The 16,688-nt window shown below is 44.8% G+C and overlaps 1 protein-coding gene across 47 annotated transcripts in view; it reads right to left on the reverse strand.

Moving 5' to 3' along the window:
- Positions 1-4,991: 4,991 nt before the first annotated feature.
- The window catches only part of LOC1269366 (low-density lipoprotein receptor), a 155,188-nt gene continuing 143,491 nt past the window's right edge, over positions 4,992-16,688 (reverse strand). For 46 of the 47 annotated variants that reach the window (XM_061644683.1, XM_061644707.1, XM_061644682.1 and 43 more), the window contains 3 exons: positions 12,067-12,188; positions 11,495-11,644; positions 4,992-6,263 (listed from right to left, as the gene is read on the reverse strand). In XM_061644683.1, the coding sequence (XP_061500667.1) occupies positions 6,219-6,263; positions 11,495-11,644; positions 12,067-12,188 (317 nt within the window). In that variant the 3' untranslated portion in view covers positions 4,992-6,218. Of the gene's footprint in view, positions 6,264-6,864; positions 7,470-11,494; positions 11,645-12,066; positions 12,189-16,688 lie in introns of all 47 variants that reach the window. The other variant, XR_009764825.1, reaches the window with a different exon arrangement.

The raw sequence follows: 16,688 nt of genomic DNA on the forward strand, positions 1-16,688 counted from the left end.
CTATTAGCGCGTTTACCGGGCGCCAGCATTTGGCGCGTGGCCACGGAGGTGACAAAATGCTGAATTTTTTTTCAACTTTTGTCAAAATTTAAAAAATATACACAAAAACGACAAAAGGCTGACACCTCTAAATATCATCGATATTTTGTTTAAGAAGTACTAAATAGGTACATAAATCAATTAGAATCATGCATTTTAGCATTATTATCATAGCAATGGGTCACAACAACATTGTCAATATTTTGTAACCTCCGTGGCCACGTGATAATTCGCACACATACTTGATCACAAATTTTAGATCGGCAGTGCTGCCAGAAAAATCCATTTGACTTTTAATTCCCAACTGACAAAACAACCGCAACCAATTCAAAATGACCGTTTCATAACCCTTGCATTCCAACAGTATGTGTTCATCTCAAGCACTATGAGTTCGCTGTTTCATTTACCATTATTTCTCCTTTGTAGTCTATTTTACCCCAAGCGATGCGGAGGGCATTGAAATCTCCGGTAATTATTACTTTTTTGGGTAAGTTTGATATATTTATTGGTTTGGTGTTGATATAAGGATTAGTTTTGTAATTGTGTCTTTAAAATCTCTGCGATTGACTGGTGGAGCAATGTTGTTGTTGTTGTTAGTATGGTTTAGAGAGGCTTTGGCTCCTGCGGAGTTCTTTCGCCTCTTAAATGGAGCAATGTATATGGTAATGATTATTAGGTTTTCGTTCAAACCGTTAATGGGTGTCTCCAGTCATTAAATGACAATTTAACCAAACACCAAAACACCTTGGTTCAGCTATTTAACTTTGGCCAGAATGCGATAGATATATGTATGATGTAATTATGGATGTCTCTCTCACTCCGGCGCTTTTTTCAAAGCTTTCGAGCCAAAGCTCATCCAAAGCTCGCTCTTAAACTGCAGTAATTGCAGTTTTTACCATCGCCTGCGCCTCCAAATCGGTGTGAATTTCCCTCGCCGTCGACGTTTTTTTAAGTAATTGTGACGGTTTTTTGACGCTTAGCGACGGTTTTGCGACGGAAAAAGCTCGCCTGGTGTGTGTGTGTGTTGGTGGCCAAAACATCCGCTTCCCCCATCCCCCACGTTAACCACACGGTAGAACATTTCAAATTTGTGGTTTGTTTGGAATTAGTACAGTGTTGATGAAATAACTGCGACATACGGGACTAATATCTTTTAACAATTTGAATGAAAGTTTCTTTGAATGGAAAATGTGGACTGCAATTAATGAATTAAGAGATTAAATTTAGTGGCGAGGGGCCGTAAATATGAGCGCTCTCAAATGAGTTCTTGAATGTTAAGGCCGGGCTACATTGATCGTACTCGCAAGCGTAATTTTGATTTTCACTAGCGCAACTGGCGGCGGCTGACCGAAGCATTTTGCCAAACAATTTGGAGCCGCTTCAGAAAATACGTTATTTTTCCATGTTTTTTACTAAAAACGGAGGAGAAAAGTTTTGTAAAACGTAGATACACATGTTTTGCACGCATTGCATCCATTTTTGCAATGGAAAACGATGGAAAAACTACTTAATTTTGAGATCCGGCATGACCATTCCCTGGATGACCAAAAATAGCTTCCACCAGTCGCCGCCAGATGCGTTAGTGAAAATCAAAATTACGCTTGCGAGTACGATCAATGTAGCCCGGCCTTTACATTTGAGCGATCAGTCTTCAAACTGAGAATTCGATTCCAAGAACCAGAAACTATTAAGACATTTACGAGTCATCATATTTCTGGCCCTGGTTTTAGCCTACAACTTTCTGTCCCAGACTTGTAATTCTTGCCCCAAATCTCGTCAGTAGCTTACAAGATGTAGTGCCTGCACTACTGACCGTCGAAATGGCAAGATCGCCCAGCAGAACCACCACGACATTGTATAATTGCATAATATTGAAGAATGAACGACACATTGCTTTCGTTGTTTGGGGAAGTTAGTTTTCATAGCTCATCGTTTTCGTCATCACAATTTTCTGCATTTCTCAAATCTTTCCAGTACCGAAATTATAAATAGAAAAAACGAAATTCAAGCCTACGAGTTGTTGTGTGTGTTTGTTGTTGTCTTTTTTTTTTGTTTATTTATTTAATATAGTACATAGTTCCAATCTTACCACTAACGTTCCTTAGCGACTGCCAAACATGTTAGTTCCAGCCGACCGTTCCAGCCTGCAATTGCCCTTATCCCCAAAACTATTCGAAGTCAACTTCTTGGCGTTTATTTCGCCCACCTCAACCCCACTGTCCGCACGTGTCTCCGTCTCCATCCCTTAAGCGTTAAGTTGTATGTATATAACTAAGATTAAATCTTGTCTCTTTGCTATAGTCATATTTGTATATCTGTATGTACAAAAAACCCATAATTAACGTCTGTTTTCCCATCTGCCTTCACTTCACTACATTCTGCTGTATTGGGCTCGTGTTTTCCATCCGCTTTCTATTTGCTGTTGAGCGCATCCTTGCGCATTCTGCTTTGAGCAGTTTGTGGTCTGTGAGTCTGTGTGCTGGTAGTGTATGCATGATCTTCACTGTATAAAGTCGCCTTTCCCCCTTTTTTTGTTTGTTGATTGAGTTAAAGAAATGTGTTCAAAAATCGATTGATCATGATTGAACTACCATTTGAATGAATTTCGATTGAAAACATTGAAACATTGAATTCTCGGCTTGTGTCACTGTTTTGTTTTCTTACTTACGTTTCAGATGATGAATTGGACATTTTTGCATTGTTTTAACGTTCTTCATTGAACTGCGGTTGCTGTTTCTTGCAATGTAGTAAACGTCTCTATGTACAGGTCTCTTTTTTTACTCTCTTTTCATCCTCCGTTCTGTTTCTACCTTTGCATGCCAATTTTGTGTGTTGTTCTTTCTGATTTTATATCTTCTTTCCCCCACTCCATTTGCTTCGAATGCTTTACGTTACGTATTTATATTAAAGTGATGAAGTTGTTAATTTATCTATATTGAATTTGTATGGTTGGTTGCGTTAGGCTTCCGTTTTTCGTTTGTTTGATTTATTTACTTATGCTTTCTTGGGCTTGAACGATGGGAGCCGGAATTTTGCTTAGAGCGCTGGACAACATTACGTGTTTTAAATGGGAACATAATGTGGTTACGCTCCGTTTTTTTGTGTCTGTGTCTGTTAGTTGAGCGTGAATCCCAGTGAAATGTGTTTAGTGTCCAGTGTTTTGTTTTGTTACTGTGTAGTTTTCAGGCTTTGTTGCTTTCTGCCCCTGTCCCTCTCCTTGCCCTGCTTGCCTTTTGGTTCTTAATGTTGTTCCCTTACACGTCGCCTGCCCCAAGATCGTAGTACAGATAGCGCGCGCACACACACCATCTTACTACACACGGACAGACAGACAGACGGACACAATCCTAGAGTATCTAGAAAAAAATGATCTAAAATTAGATTAGAGTAGCTACAGATGATCGTTTCGAGCAAAAACAAAACGATACATTTCTTATCGCTTTGCACCACCCACCGCTCCTTATGTAGTGCAAAATATCTTTCACAATCTCCTTGCCCTCTTGTTGAAGTGTGTACCCCCCCTCTACGGACGATAATGGGCCGATTTCATTGCGAAACAGACAGACGGTAGAGCTAAGACGGTGGAGACAGGAGTGGATGCAATTGGATGGATTGGTTAGTTTGTTTGGCTGGCTGGGAAAGAAGAAACTGGCCACCTATTTTTTCACCTCTCCCATTTTTTCCTGGTCGTTGGGTGCATTTTTTGTTTTTACGTGTTATCTTTGTGTGAGCGTGTGAGCAAATGGGGGAACATTTCTGTTTAAAATGTAGCGATAAAAATATATTTGGCCTTACATGTTAGGTTTCGGTTTTGGCAAACGGGTGTGCACTCTTTATAGTGTTACAGGGAGTTCCAGGAGTTCTCATAGCTGTGGGACACTTTATTGACTCTTTCTTACCTGAAATGAACTTAATGTAATGGGAATTCGACTCTATAGCATCCTTGTTGGACAAATCCAATAGGAATTTCCAAGGAGCCTGTCCCAATAGGATGCCATGGAGTCCAATTTTCATCCTATGAAGTACACTTCCGAGAAGAAAGAGTCAAGGAAGTGTCCCACAACTATGAGAACACACCTGGAAACCCCTGTACTGTTGTTGTGTTTTTTCCCCTCCCCGCAGGAGGAGACTATCGTTTGGGAAGGAATAGTATACACCGGAAGTTGTGTGGACCTTGTTTGGGGGCTCCTGGTGACACTGGGTGACACAACTGGAAGCCTTGGGTTGGGTCAGAATTCCACTACAATACTATAGTTTTGAGCAAATGTCTATGCAACCCGACATACACACACACACACATGTACGCCCACTGGTGGCGCTGGTTGGGTATTAGAAATGGACAAGAAATATCTGAGCAAACGAACGCAATGCATTTCTAATTGATATCTTACAGCCATCTCGCCCCCCGCCACTACTATTCTACTATCTTCACTTTGACTTCATTTCTCTGCTCAAATTGAGACAAGTTCCTCGTGCTGTGTGTGTCTTCCATGATGTTCCTAAATGTTAAACATGAGTGAGTTTACAAAGCTCCTAATAAATAATGCGCTCTCGGTAGGAAACGTGTTTCAAAACGGGACGCTGTGTAGTAGGTTCAAGTACAAAGTTGCATTAACGGGTTTCGCGCTACCATACCACTGACTTCTAACGTAACAAGTGGCGATGCCACAACAGGTGAAACAGGAACGGGCTCTGTTGATAGAGTTTGCTGGATTTTTGTATCCTACTATGTCGGAGTTAAAACAGGTTCAATTTTCACTATCTACGCGCTGTGGGAGGGGTGGAAATGTGGTGCTACTTTGTTGAAGAGATGGGATGGAACGCAAAAAAATTAAAAAAAAATGAGCTCAAACAATGAGAAAACGATTGATAATCAATGTCATCTAAGGGAGTACAGAATGAAAGAAGGAAAGCAAAACAGAAAAGAAGTGAAAGAAAGAAAGGCAACAGTGTTCAACCAAAAAAACATAAAGAACTACGTGTATTTACAACTACCGCTCTAGTTAGTCGGGACTATTAATTGGACGCACCCGATCCATCCAGGTGGATCGTCTGCCTTCCCTATCCGGCGTCGGAACTTCTAACTTCCTGTGGGAGTTTTCTCACCTCCTCCTTTATACAGCCTTTACTTCTGCTGTACCTTAAAACACGCTGTAAAGTAACACACTTAAATAAACGTCACCGCGCTGGAGCATAAACTGCCCCCCCACACACACACACCTGATCACCGTTTCCCGAATAGATTTTGCTAACAAACATTGACCACCGCAGCAAAACCGGACCTCAGCGTTTCGAGCGAGCTATGCTTACTGTCAACCGTTTTCCACTATCTAAATTTAAACTAACTTGAAGCTGAAATTTGACTTTACAATGCAAGAGTAGAGCTGTTGTGAACCCTTTCCTTTGGTCGATTTACTGCCCTCCCACTCTCGTGGGTACAACAGTGCGTGATCGTTTGATCGGTCGCAACTTGATAGCAGCAAATCATTCGAAAAGGAAAGGAAGGGGAAAACCAATTACTAAACTTGAAGGAATTTTCACATTTTCTGAAACAGTTGGCGTACTTTCTTGCGTATAGCTCGAAGCCTTCGAGCGACTTGTACACTCCAAACACTCCACGATCATGTGCGCCAACTGTCTTAGGGAAGTGTGTACAGGCATTAATCAATCGTATTAGAAATTAATCGTATTAGAAAAAAAAGGATCATAAATCGTATTCGTCGCCTCGAATGGTCTTCCCTTACTACTACTGTTGCCGTTCCTGGTTGGTGAGTATTTGTATGTTTGCTTTGCTTTGATTTTAACTTAATATTGCACACAATTACACAGGTTTAACTGGTTTTGATTGAGAGCTTGATCGGAAACTATTTTGAGTTGTTGGTTGGTTTGACTTCCGTCGCTCGGTTAGGACAAAGATGCAGAATTGTTTTTGCTTTCTTCTTAGTCTACTTCTAGTTCTTCTTCTTCTTTTTCTTCTTCTTCTTCTTTTTCTTCTTCTTCTTCTTCTTCTCTACTGCTTACTACCACCGTTTTTAATTTAGCTTAATATTTGAGCGGGTGGGGTTTGTTGTTGCTTCACTCTTTGCTTCTGCTTATCCGTTTAACTGCTTACTGCTTAACAGCCACGTTGAAATTTTGTGCGCATTTTGGTTTTTGGTCAGTGCCGCGGGTCGCATCGCTCACACAAAATCGTTGGTGGCCGGCCGGGTCAGTGGTTCCTGTGCCTGTGGGGGGAGAAAACCAGAGAGCGCATTAGCAAAGTGTGGTACCTTTTTTTTGGCAAAGAAATCTAAAGCTATCGAAGAAAAAAAAAACGAAGAACTATAGAAACACTCATGCGAAGATGTGAAACAGCGATCATAGAGCTACGGTAGACGGAAAATAGCAATGAACTTTCAACAAAGCTACGGCTACGGCATCCCCCTTCAAACACCGAGTTTTGCTCACGAAGCAAAAGTTTAGAAACCCTCTTTGGTACGTACACTCAGCGTCTCATGCGTTTGAACGTCGAAGCAGAGGGAAGTATTTTTTCAAACAATTTATCGGGTTTTTTTAATCTGTTTTGTTAAGCACAAAAGTATTGCACAAAAACTCCCTCAACAGATGGCAACGGAACTTTCAACAAATACAAAAGAAAACCATCGAAAATAATACATTTTAACAAATGATATAAAAAATAAGGAAAAATCATGCAAACTAAAAACGCGAGGAAGCATGCGTTCCCCGGGTTGCATACATCTAGGCGCATCTAGCTAGCTCTAGCTAGCATCTCCAAGAACAACGAACAGCGAACAGTGAATTCAAAAAGCACATCCGTTACGTTACCTTCCCGCGTGTGGTCGGGATGAGCGGGGACACATCCGGTGTGTGTCCTTCGGTAAGTGTGCGCGATGGTGTTGTATGTGAGTGTGTGGATCTGTGAGCGCAGGCTGGTTGAGCAGTTAGAGCGTGCGGCAGAAGTTCACCAACGCCGTCATTTGTGCTGATGGTTGTGCAGTTTGGCGTGGTCGTTTCGTGTCGAAGAAAAAGCTCTAACCACACACACACACACCCACGCACACACACAGACAGCACACACATAAATTACGTGCAATCGAGGGCAGATGATTTTTGTGGCAGCAGCGGATGATGACGATCTTGCTAGTGTGTGGTGGTCTTGATAGTGGTCTTGATAGTGGACTGTACAGAGGTGCGTTTTTGGAGGAGGCAGGCCACGCTTGGCCCGCGTTGCGCTTTGTTACTTTTTTGTCTTTCACTCCCTCCCTCTCTCTTTCTTTCTCTCTTTTTTCCGTTCGGAATTTTTTTTTTTGCCGCAGTTTCCCTTACATCCTTCCGCTGTCCTAATCCGGATACTTTTAATTAACGTCTAAGCTACTGTTCCGACAAACACAGCACACACTGATTCATGTGCGATAGTGAAACGTATTTATCTGGTTTGTTTGTTTTTTTGGGGAGCAAAATCCATTTACAACAACAAGATGGTAGTAATTGTTTCCATATCCAATTGAATTTTTGGTTGTTGGGAAACGTAAAAGAAAAGCAACATAAAACACACACGCACACGTAAGCGAACCGATTCCAATTTTGCCCGCAATTCATTCGGGTGAAGGTATTAAAAATGGCAATATGTCCCATTGGATTGCATACATTTCAGGCGTTTGCGAGAGAGAGAGTGATATAGAGAGCGAGAGAGAAAGAGTATGAATGGAAGAAGGAAGTGAGGAAAAAAAGAAAGAGAAAGAGAGAGAGAGAGAGAGCAATTGTTGAATCAATAACCATCCAAGTGTGTGGGTTAAGGGTGCGTTAGCTGTCTGGTCCAAAGGGAAGGCCTTTCCTCGGAACATCCCGTCACTTCCCGTCCCAAAATCGAGCCGAAACTAAACTAGAATTTAATCCTTGTGCAATAAGACAGGAAGATGGTGGCCGTGTTCTAAGCTCACCGTAGAGCAGTACTTCCCTTTTCTTGTTCCTGTTTGTTTTTTTGTTTTCGAAAGGTGCTTGAGACTGTTAATTCTACGCCTGTTGGAGCCGTACCAAGCGGGAAGCGCCATAATCTTGATCCTTTACTAAGCATTCCCCGAAGAAGAAGAAAAAAGAGAGCGGGTATCTCCTTTCCCGTGCCAGCACCGTTCCTGAACCTTCCTTGTCAATGTGTCCCGTTTCTGCTTTTATCTCCCTTTTTTCCTGCTTTTCCATCGCCATCGCCAGCTAATCCTAATGCAGTTGAGGAGCATCAGTATTTCGGTCGTTGTTCCGATATTTGCCCGCTGCACTGGCACTCGACACCGGGGGCGAACGAGCACACATGCACACGGCTTCGTTTTATCTGTTTTATTGTGCTCCCTTCATTTCCAGAGCATTTCATTTCCAGAGCCGCAAACACAAAAGCACTGCGAAAGATGGCAAGCATGTGCGCGGGTGAAGCCTTAATCCCCTCTTTTTTCTGCTAGGTGTCAGCTGCAGCTGGTGTGTGCTGGCGCTTTTCCACCATCCTTTTCCTACTGTTGCGTTGTGCGAGGGGACAAGCAAAAGTCTTGCAGCCCGTGGGATAGAGGGAGGGGAAAAACAGTACAGACGGGCAAGCCTTTTGCCAGCACAGGGCTCGGCTTAGCGTGCACCGAAAGCTGGCAGCTGCTTCTGCTCGGCTCTGCACTGTAACACCCATCCCGCTTTTGTAGGCGGCCAGTGACATTAGACGGTCACTTTGGACGCATCCGTTTGCCGTTCGCCGTGTCCAACAGGAAATGCATTCGAATAAGAATTTTCTGGCCCTCTCTATTTGTTTCTCGTCAGATTTTTTTTTCTGTTTCTATCTCTCTCGCCTTTTCTTCTGTTTAGCTTTTGTGTGCGTCAAGCCATTCAAGTCAAGTCCTGATGCTGCTCCTGGACTGCAGCAAACCTCCGGAGAGGAAACAGATGTCAAGCGAATCGGAGTACAGTGCAAGCCTGTGTGTGCGTTTTGCGATGCACCAAGCTGAGCGATGCACAGCCCAAGGAAGCTGGCAAAACAGCTTTCCCGAACGGGGGCCACTTGAGCCTTGCGCTAGGGGAGCCACATACACGACAAATCACTTTTGTTTCGCCACCTGCTGTTTCTCTACTGTTTGTACTGCTTCTCCATCATTTACTGGTCGCTTTTGTTTTGAAGATAAGCATTTTTGGTTTTGTTTTTGGGTGGACACAAACACGGAGCTGCTTTTCTGCAATGCAAAAGCCTCGCACAGCCTAATTGACCGGAGTGTGGGGGAAAAGCACAAAGCGCTCTAATCGGGTTTCGCTCGCACAAAAGCAGAAACGTTTCTGTGGCGCGCAAAGAAGGGGCAGGAGGAGAGGAGGAGTCTCACTTAAAAATCAAGGAAAAAGTTGCACTCCACCCAACCCGCAGTCCGTTAGTTTGACTGTGTTTGCTTTAAAACTTAGCTCTCCGTAGGTTAGCTTATTTTATTATCCATCTGTGCCGCTCGGACGGTTGTGAATAATTCATACGGCTTGGTACGCAGGGCGGGTAACTGGAGGGTTGTGATGGAGGTTGTGGGAACAACTTCTAGAAGCACGAAACATAAACATACACACACACACACAGGGAGTACAAAAATCGAAAGCATTCTTCTCACACCCTTGGCAGGCGTACACACATACACAGCCGGCAAATGGAAAGGGAACGGAATCAGGTTTGGTGGAGGTTACAAAAAGTTTTTGAATCCCTCCACACTCTGCACAGGGAAATGGGATGGGTGAGAAGGTGAGAAGAGAGAGGCGGGAGAGAGAGGCGGGAGAGTGTGCCTTTTTCTGTGTGCGCTGACACTGACCCCCAAACACTTGTTCGCGAGTGCCGTTTCCCTGCTTTTGGTGTCGCTCTTCACACACACACACACACACACACGCAAGCACGAATCGGGGCATCTCGCAGTGCTTTAGTCGGGAAATGTGCCCTATTGTGTGTGTGTGTGTGCTACTTGCTCAAATGGTACGGTGGTGTACAATTAAAACAAAAAAAACACCACTTTCACACACGTATGAACAGCAAATGAATAGCGGTGAGCGGAGCTGTTTGGCAAACAAAAAACTTTTAGTTAGTGTTTTAGTTGTCCTTCCTCTGTCTGTGTGTGTGTGTGTGTGTGTGCTTCCAACACACCAGCCGGTCCTTGCGAGTACCGAGAAGCCGTCTACCGGCGGATTTAATCAGGTTAATATGCGACTCATATTCACCCATATGCTCGGAGCGCCGCCAACCAAGCGCCCAGCAATGGGTTCCACTTTACGCTCGTCCTTTTCCACCATTTTTCCAGTGTGAAATTAAATTTGAAAGCGTTGACGAGTGGCTTTCACCTTTGCGCCGGGTGGGATGTGGGTTGTGCTGGGGCGTGAAGGGAATTAAAAGGAGCTTATAAGCGACCCTTGAACCATCCCGTAGCCCGCAGCAAAAGACAAAACAGTAACACACACACACATTCACTCGGCACACAGAAGGGCTGGCCATTTAATAAATAGCTCTCGTAAGCGAAACCCACTGGCTCACCTAGACAGCTTGCAGCAGCAGCAAAAAAACTGTCCCTTTTGGTCCATTTTTGCATTGAAGTAAAGCTTGCTCCCATAACGAGCAAATAATAAACTCGGTCGAACACACACACACAGAGACAGATACACCATGGCATGCTATGATTTAATGGAGCTTTTGCCTGATTAAAAGATGAGTTGGGTTGATCCCAACCTTTTTTTTGGGGTCACAGCGTACAACCAAGCGTTACCGTTACCAAGCGTTACTATAGAGACGATCGAACAGCTTTTTAGGATAGCCCTAGGCGGGGGGATCTAATTATTTGAATTGTCCAATTAATTTCCCAAGTGGGCACAGTCGTGCTCACATAATAATACAAAAAAACAACAACACTTTTTGCTCATTTTTCAATCCACTCACTTCTTCAGCTTCATTGCATCCTTCTCATCTCGCGTTAATACTCTCATCTCCTCGCACTGCTGGCATCGCGGTTGCAGCAAGTGTCACATGCGGAAACATTCGGGGATATTACTTCGATCACTCAAATGTCCAACCAAGTGGCTTGCTTTTGTATCAACAAAGTCAACAAACATAAGCATAAGCCAAACCAGGCACCTTTTCAAGCGCATTCCCCACCCAAAAAACACGCACAACACACCTGCCAATTGGCTTCACTTCAACGGTGGCAGCCCTTTTTTCCCACCGACTAAAAAGTGAGCATGTAGTATCTACCGCCCCTACCCATCCCAAACCCATTTTCTGCCTTAATTTTTACTTTAATTTGTTTCTTTTGTTTTCTCTCTAGTAATAATTTAAAGTACTGTGGTGAGGATGATGTGACACGGTTTGCCGCTGTGAACCGTGGGCTTGCGCCTGGGACGTGCGCGCAGTGGCGCATAGAATGGTCGCGCCGTCTTATCGTATGCAGACGGTGTAGTCCCGGGCTAGCGCTCTTACCTCTTCGCCGACGGTGCTCGGGTACATGCGGCTCTGTATGTTCTTCTCCAGGCTGAACTGGTCCTCGGTCGTTTTTCGGTACACCGGATTGTCAAAGTTCATCGTGGTCGAGTTTCGATGCGTGTAGTGCCGGTAGAGAACGAACACAATCTGCAGAGACAGATAGAGGAAGGGAGAAAAAATAGAGAATTTAATGAGAAAATCAGTAAAACGAAAGTGCCAAAAAAAAGATCGTGTTAGCGTTTTTAAAACTATCAATAAGTATGAACAAAGGGGAAGAGATAAACCGATTAAGGTATAATCGAATTTGGAAGCAGCATACAGGTAAGAAGCGTGAAAAGTTGCGGCAAAAATAGATAACAATCGTAGAAGCAAAGGAACAAAAACGAAAAGCAAAAACACAATGGAAAAATAGAAAATTGAATTCATTGCATTAGAAATTGAAAATTCCCTATCAACACAAACACCTCTCCGCAGCCGAACGCGGTGAAACAATGAAATGAGAACAGGGTGGCGATAGAGATAGTTTGAGTTTACAAAAAAAAAAAGAAAAAAAGAAGCAGTTCACTTACCAATCCGACGATGACCAACACCAACGAAACGATGACGATGGCAACGAGGGCCACCTGGCCGGAGTCCTTCTCGACCACGCCCGGGTGGATGATCGTACCGTCCGTACCATTTCGCATCGTCGCTATTATAAATATCCATTTATTAAACGGGCGGGCGCACAGTGCAAAATTGAGTGGAGCAAAAAGGGGGAATAGACAGAGAGAGAGAGAGAGAGAAAAAGAAAGAAAACGAGGAAAATGTTAGAAATGTCTTGATTAAAACGAAGCGGTACCATCTTCGGTAACGAGGGCCGAGAGAGCCTTGCCTTGGTGGTGGCGTTGTGTCGTGGTGGTTTGTGATGGACGGTTCAGTTTGTTAGAACAATTACAGAACCACACACAACCACACACACACACACACCATGGGTCTCCCGGCCCAGGACGGTCGGCGACATGAATATGATAGCTAACAGGAACAGGAACAGGTTCGCCCCTCCCCGGGAGGGTTTCACCAGGGAAGTGACAGTGAACGTGGTACACATGGAGAGGCGGGGACCACCACCACCCAAACGAAAGTTAGTAAAAGTCTCGAACTCGAAACGGCACAATACACAACGTGAGAGCACAATGTGACGATAAGGTTAACGGTAATATGGCGCTGTGGCGCAAGAATGTGGAATGTGCATTCTCCGGTGGGTGAGAGGCGCGTAATGAATTGTTGCGGTCGTTGGTGGCGAGCATGGCGAGGATTATGGGCGGTGGGGCATCCATTCTTAAGTGTTAACCCAACACCTACGGGCGTGTAAGGAGTGTTGGAGGTGGTTAGTGTAACGTGGGCCGCGCCTTGCCGCCCCGGTTCTTCATTGAGGTGGGCTGCATTATCTCCACCGTGCTTTCGCGTCACGCCGATGCGAAAAGAAAACATATTAAAAAGCGACATAAATAACGACAGTAATGGAAACCATTAGTGACTCCCGTGATGGGACGTGGGAGCGATGAGAAGCGAGGGAGGATTGCTTTCGACGCGAATTGCTCCCCCCACAAAAGTGTCTAGAAGGGCGCACTTAAGGCGAAGAAAAGGCGGTTCCGCTGGCGCTTGTGGACCAGGCAGGCGAGGAAGTGAGTGGCGCGGTTGGCATAAAATGTTAATCACTAAAAAGTGCTACCGTACCGTAGTGGGCGCACCAGTGGTACCGGTGGTCAGCAATATCGGAGTTTGTACGGGTGCGGGATGCTTTCTACCGACGGGCGAAATAGAGAGAGAGCGGAAAGGATGCGTTTTGCGTGGCCTCCCCATGGCGTCTGTATAGATCATAATTAGCTTCAATTAGTGGGTGGAAATATTTTTTAATTTTAATCCAACTTTTTACTCGATGGAGGGTAGGAGCAGTAGCACTATCCTTGGGAGGAGACGGTTCGTCTTGTGTTTTTGCTATTTGTGCTAGAACCACAACGTTAATCATCTGGTTTGGTTAATTTTCCGGAATAAACTCGTCCACGTTCGGGGGTTGGCGTGGCGTTTCCTTCACTTCTTTAGTCCATAATCGCGATGAGCCGTTAACGTTCCTTAATTGCTATGTTTTTAATAAGTATATACTAGGAATTTGCGTGCTATTTTTGCGTTAATTATGGAGCATTCTTCTATTCTTATTGGCCATTTGTTGTTCCCATTGCATGGTCTTATCAGATTATCCATCTTAGGGCTTTTAAAATTGTGTGTTAAAAGCACCAATAGGAGTTTGTTATTACTGTTGATCCCAAGGTGACGATGGCATTAGAATCAAAATGGCACCACCTCCCAGTCCACTCCCAGTTACCACTCCCCCAAAACGAAAGCTTGAGAAGTTTGACGCATTTCTCCGTCCAAAGATAGACAAACTATTTCGGGCATTTGCTATTTTTGGCCGTCAAACATAACACCGAAAACACATTCCCAAGGGCAATGCGAGGCATGTCTCAAGGAAGTATCACTTTTCCCTCACACCTCGCTCTGTTGGCGGCTCTCTTGTGACGCCCTATCTCTCCCTCTCTGCTCCTTAATAATATCAACAACCAACAGACGGTTTGCAATAAAATGCAAAAAAGCCCAGCTGCCGGCAGCGTGATGGATGAATTGGTTTGCCGCCTGGCAGACACCCAAGTAGGGCCGGAGCCGGGCAAACAATGCGGCCGTATGTTATTTGAGGAATTTTAATTAAAAACCTGCAATCGAAACTCAATCCTCAATCGTCGTACGGAGATCCACCAGTACCCGGATCCCGCTCCCCAAACCAATGCGGTCCTCCTCCCTGCATACGTTTTGCGATGGTGTATGGGGTGCCGCAAAACGCGTTGGCTACCATCATTAGAGTGTAAATGTGTGTGTGTGTGTGCGTAAAAAAGACGATCGTATTGTTGCAGCGAGGCTGAGGAAAAGGAAAGCGAAGCCATAACGTGATGAATTATTATCGGCGGGAAATTTGATCATAATTTAGCGGTTTGTTGAATCCCGCAGAGACGGACGCGGATTGGCGACAAAGCGGTGAGGTTTTGAAACGTCGCCATCGTCATTTCCCGGGTCTGCCTGGGTGGGGAGGAAAGGTAGCCCGTGTCCAAGGCCGAAAGGCTCCCCTTACCCTCATGCGAATGTCCCATACGGGTGGTACGGAATGGTCAGTGGAGTGTGGCAAGAATTAAAAAGAAGAAAAAAAACGGAACCTGCAAAAACTGGCCAGTTTGTCGACTGCAGGTCGAAAAATACCGTAGCGTAGCAAAGTAAAATTGGATGTCTCATTCTGGAACCATCAATAATGCGAAATGATTCGCTCATTCGGAGTGAAGAGCAAAAAAAAAAAACACACAGCAAAACGAAAACCTCCCGAAGCAATTCTACGCATGAAAAACTTTCACCTCGGCCCGGCTAATGCCGGTGCAGGCATCATCGTCGAACCGTTTCGATACGGCTGATCGGTTCGTTGGGCGAAAATATATTCGCAACGTTTCGCTATATCCCAACGCCCCCCACGCCGCTCCAAAGCAGCAGAATCCCTGGACCACGGTCGATGGGGACGAGCCTAATTTCGAGCCATTTAGTTGCCGTCGGCTGCCTGCCATCAATGGGGAGGGTTGGCCACAGCATAGGATTGCACAATCTGAAATGGTGGTTGGGGTCCGCCATTTTCATCACCCCATGGACAGGCCGCCAAAGCAAAACTTGCCAAACACAAATTAACCACTTCGGCCCGTTCGCTGTGATTAAAGCACACAGACCTGCGCAAGCTCGCAAAAAATAAGAACAGAACTAGTACCAATGTAGTAGAGCTTTTCTAAGGAGCACTTCCATCACCAGGTTGATGCGTTTGTGTGTGTGTGTGTGTGTGTGTGTGCACGCTCACGGGTGACTGCACGCGCGCTCGGATGGTAATAAAGAGCAACAGCCATAATGAGATTACAAGTCTCGGCCATATTTGCGACACCGGTTTCCGGGTTGTGTCGTGGCGTAAAATAAGCTCGTCAATTAGAGCGTGTGGGCGAGGGCAAGGACAGGGCGTAAAACAGGTGGGAAAAGCGCTGATAATATCGCAACCGCTCGGAAAAGAATAAGGTGGAAAACCCTCGAGGGAGAAAAACAAACTTGTCTCCTTGTCGCGGCTGTGATCCACATTGATGCATCGCGCGTTTGCGAAACAGCAAAGCACACTGGCGTATGCACAAAATCCTGCTGCAGCAGAGGGTAGTGCATCGTGCTGGAAACAAATAAGTGCATCGCTTCCGGCCCTACGGACGGTTGCAGCTGAAATTGCATCAGCTGCACCAAGTGGGTGCAGTTCAAAGGGAAGCAAACTTTGCGCAAATAACACAAACAAAGGGAACGATTTTCTCCTTCGGAAAATAGTGCCTAGGCACCGCAAAGCTGTTCTGAGTTGCTTGTGTGGGGCAAAGAATCTATGGTTACCCGGGCAAATGTTTTATAATAGGATTAAAATTGCTTGTAAATAAGTTTAATTGATACCGATGGAAGTTTGCTTCACAATGTTCACACCGCAAAAAAAAAAAAATCTGCTCTAACAAGTTTAAACATTTTCCCAACAAACCAATGCACCGTTTTTGTGACTTGATTTCGGCCATTGATGCACCACCGTTAATCAGCGCTAAGAGCTCATAAATTATGGGCAATTTACGATACCCACTCCATTAACACCACCCCACACACCACTCATTTGCAGTTTGTGACGGTGTTTCCCACAAAAGCGTTTCAGATTTGCCCTGCCCCTGACGAAGTGTATCGACACGTTTGCTCGATGCTCTGATGGATGGAATAAATCACAAATAGGCGAAAGGGTGATGGAAATGAGTTTACCAACACACAAACACACACACACATACACCTATTGCCTTTGCAAAGCGGCTTCGATTATGAAAGTTGCTCCTGTCCCCCGGCATTACGTATGCAAACTGCGCACAGCTCGTTTCCCGTACGCGACCATTCGTTTGGTCGCGCCCGCGCGCGTAAAAGTTACATCAAAAAGTTTACCGTTCGCCGGCCGCAATTTACCTCTACCCCACTCTTCCTGCTTTTTGTCCTGTTATATCCCTTCCCATTTTTTTCTACAGTACCAAAAGTGCCAGTTTGGTACACGACAAACGCGGATCAAATTCGCACG

The sequence above is a fragment of the Anopheles gambiae genome, chromosome 2, assembly GCF_943734735.2.
Source record: "Anopheles gambiae chromosome 2, idAnoGambNW_F1_1, whole genome shotgun sequence".
Lineage (NCBI taxonomy): Eukaryota > Metazoa > Arthropoda > Insecta > Diptera > Culicidae > Anopheles > Anopheles gambiae.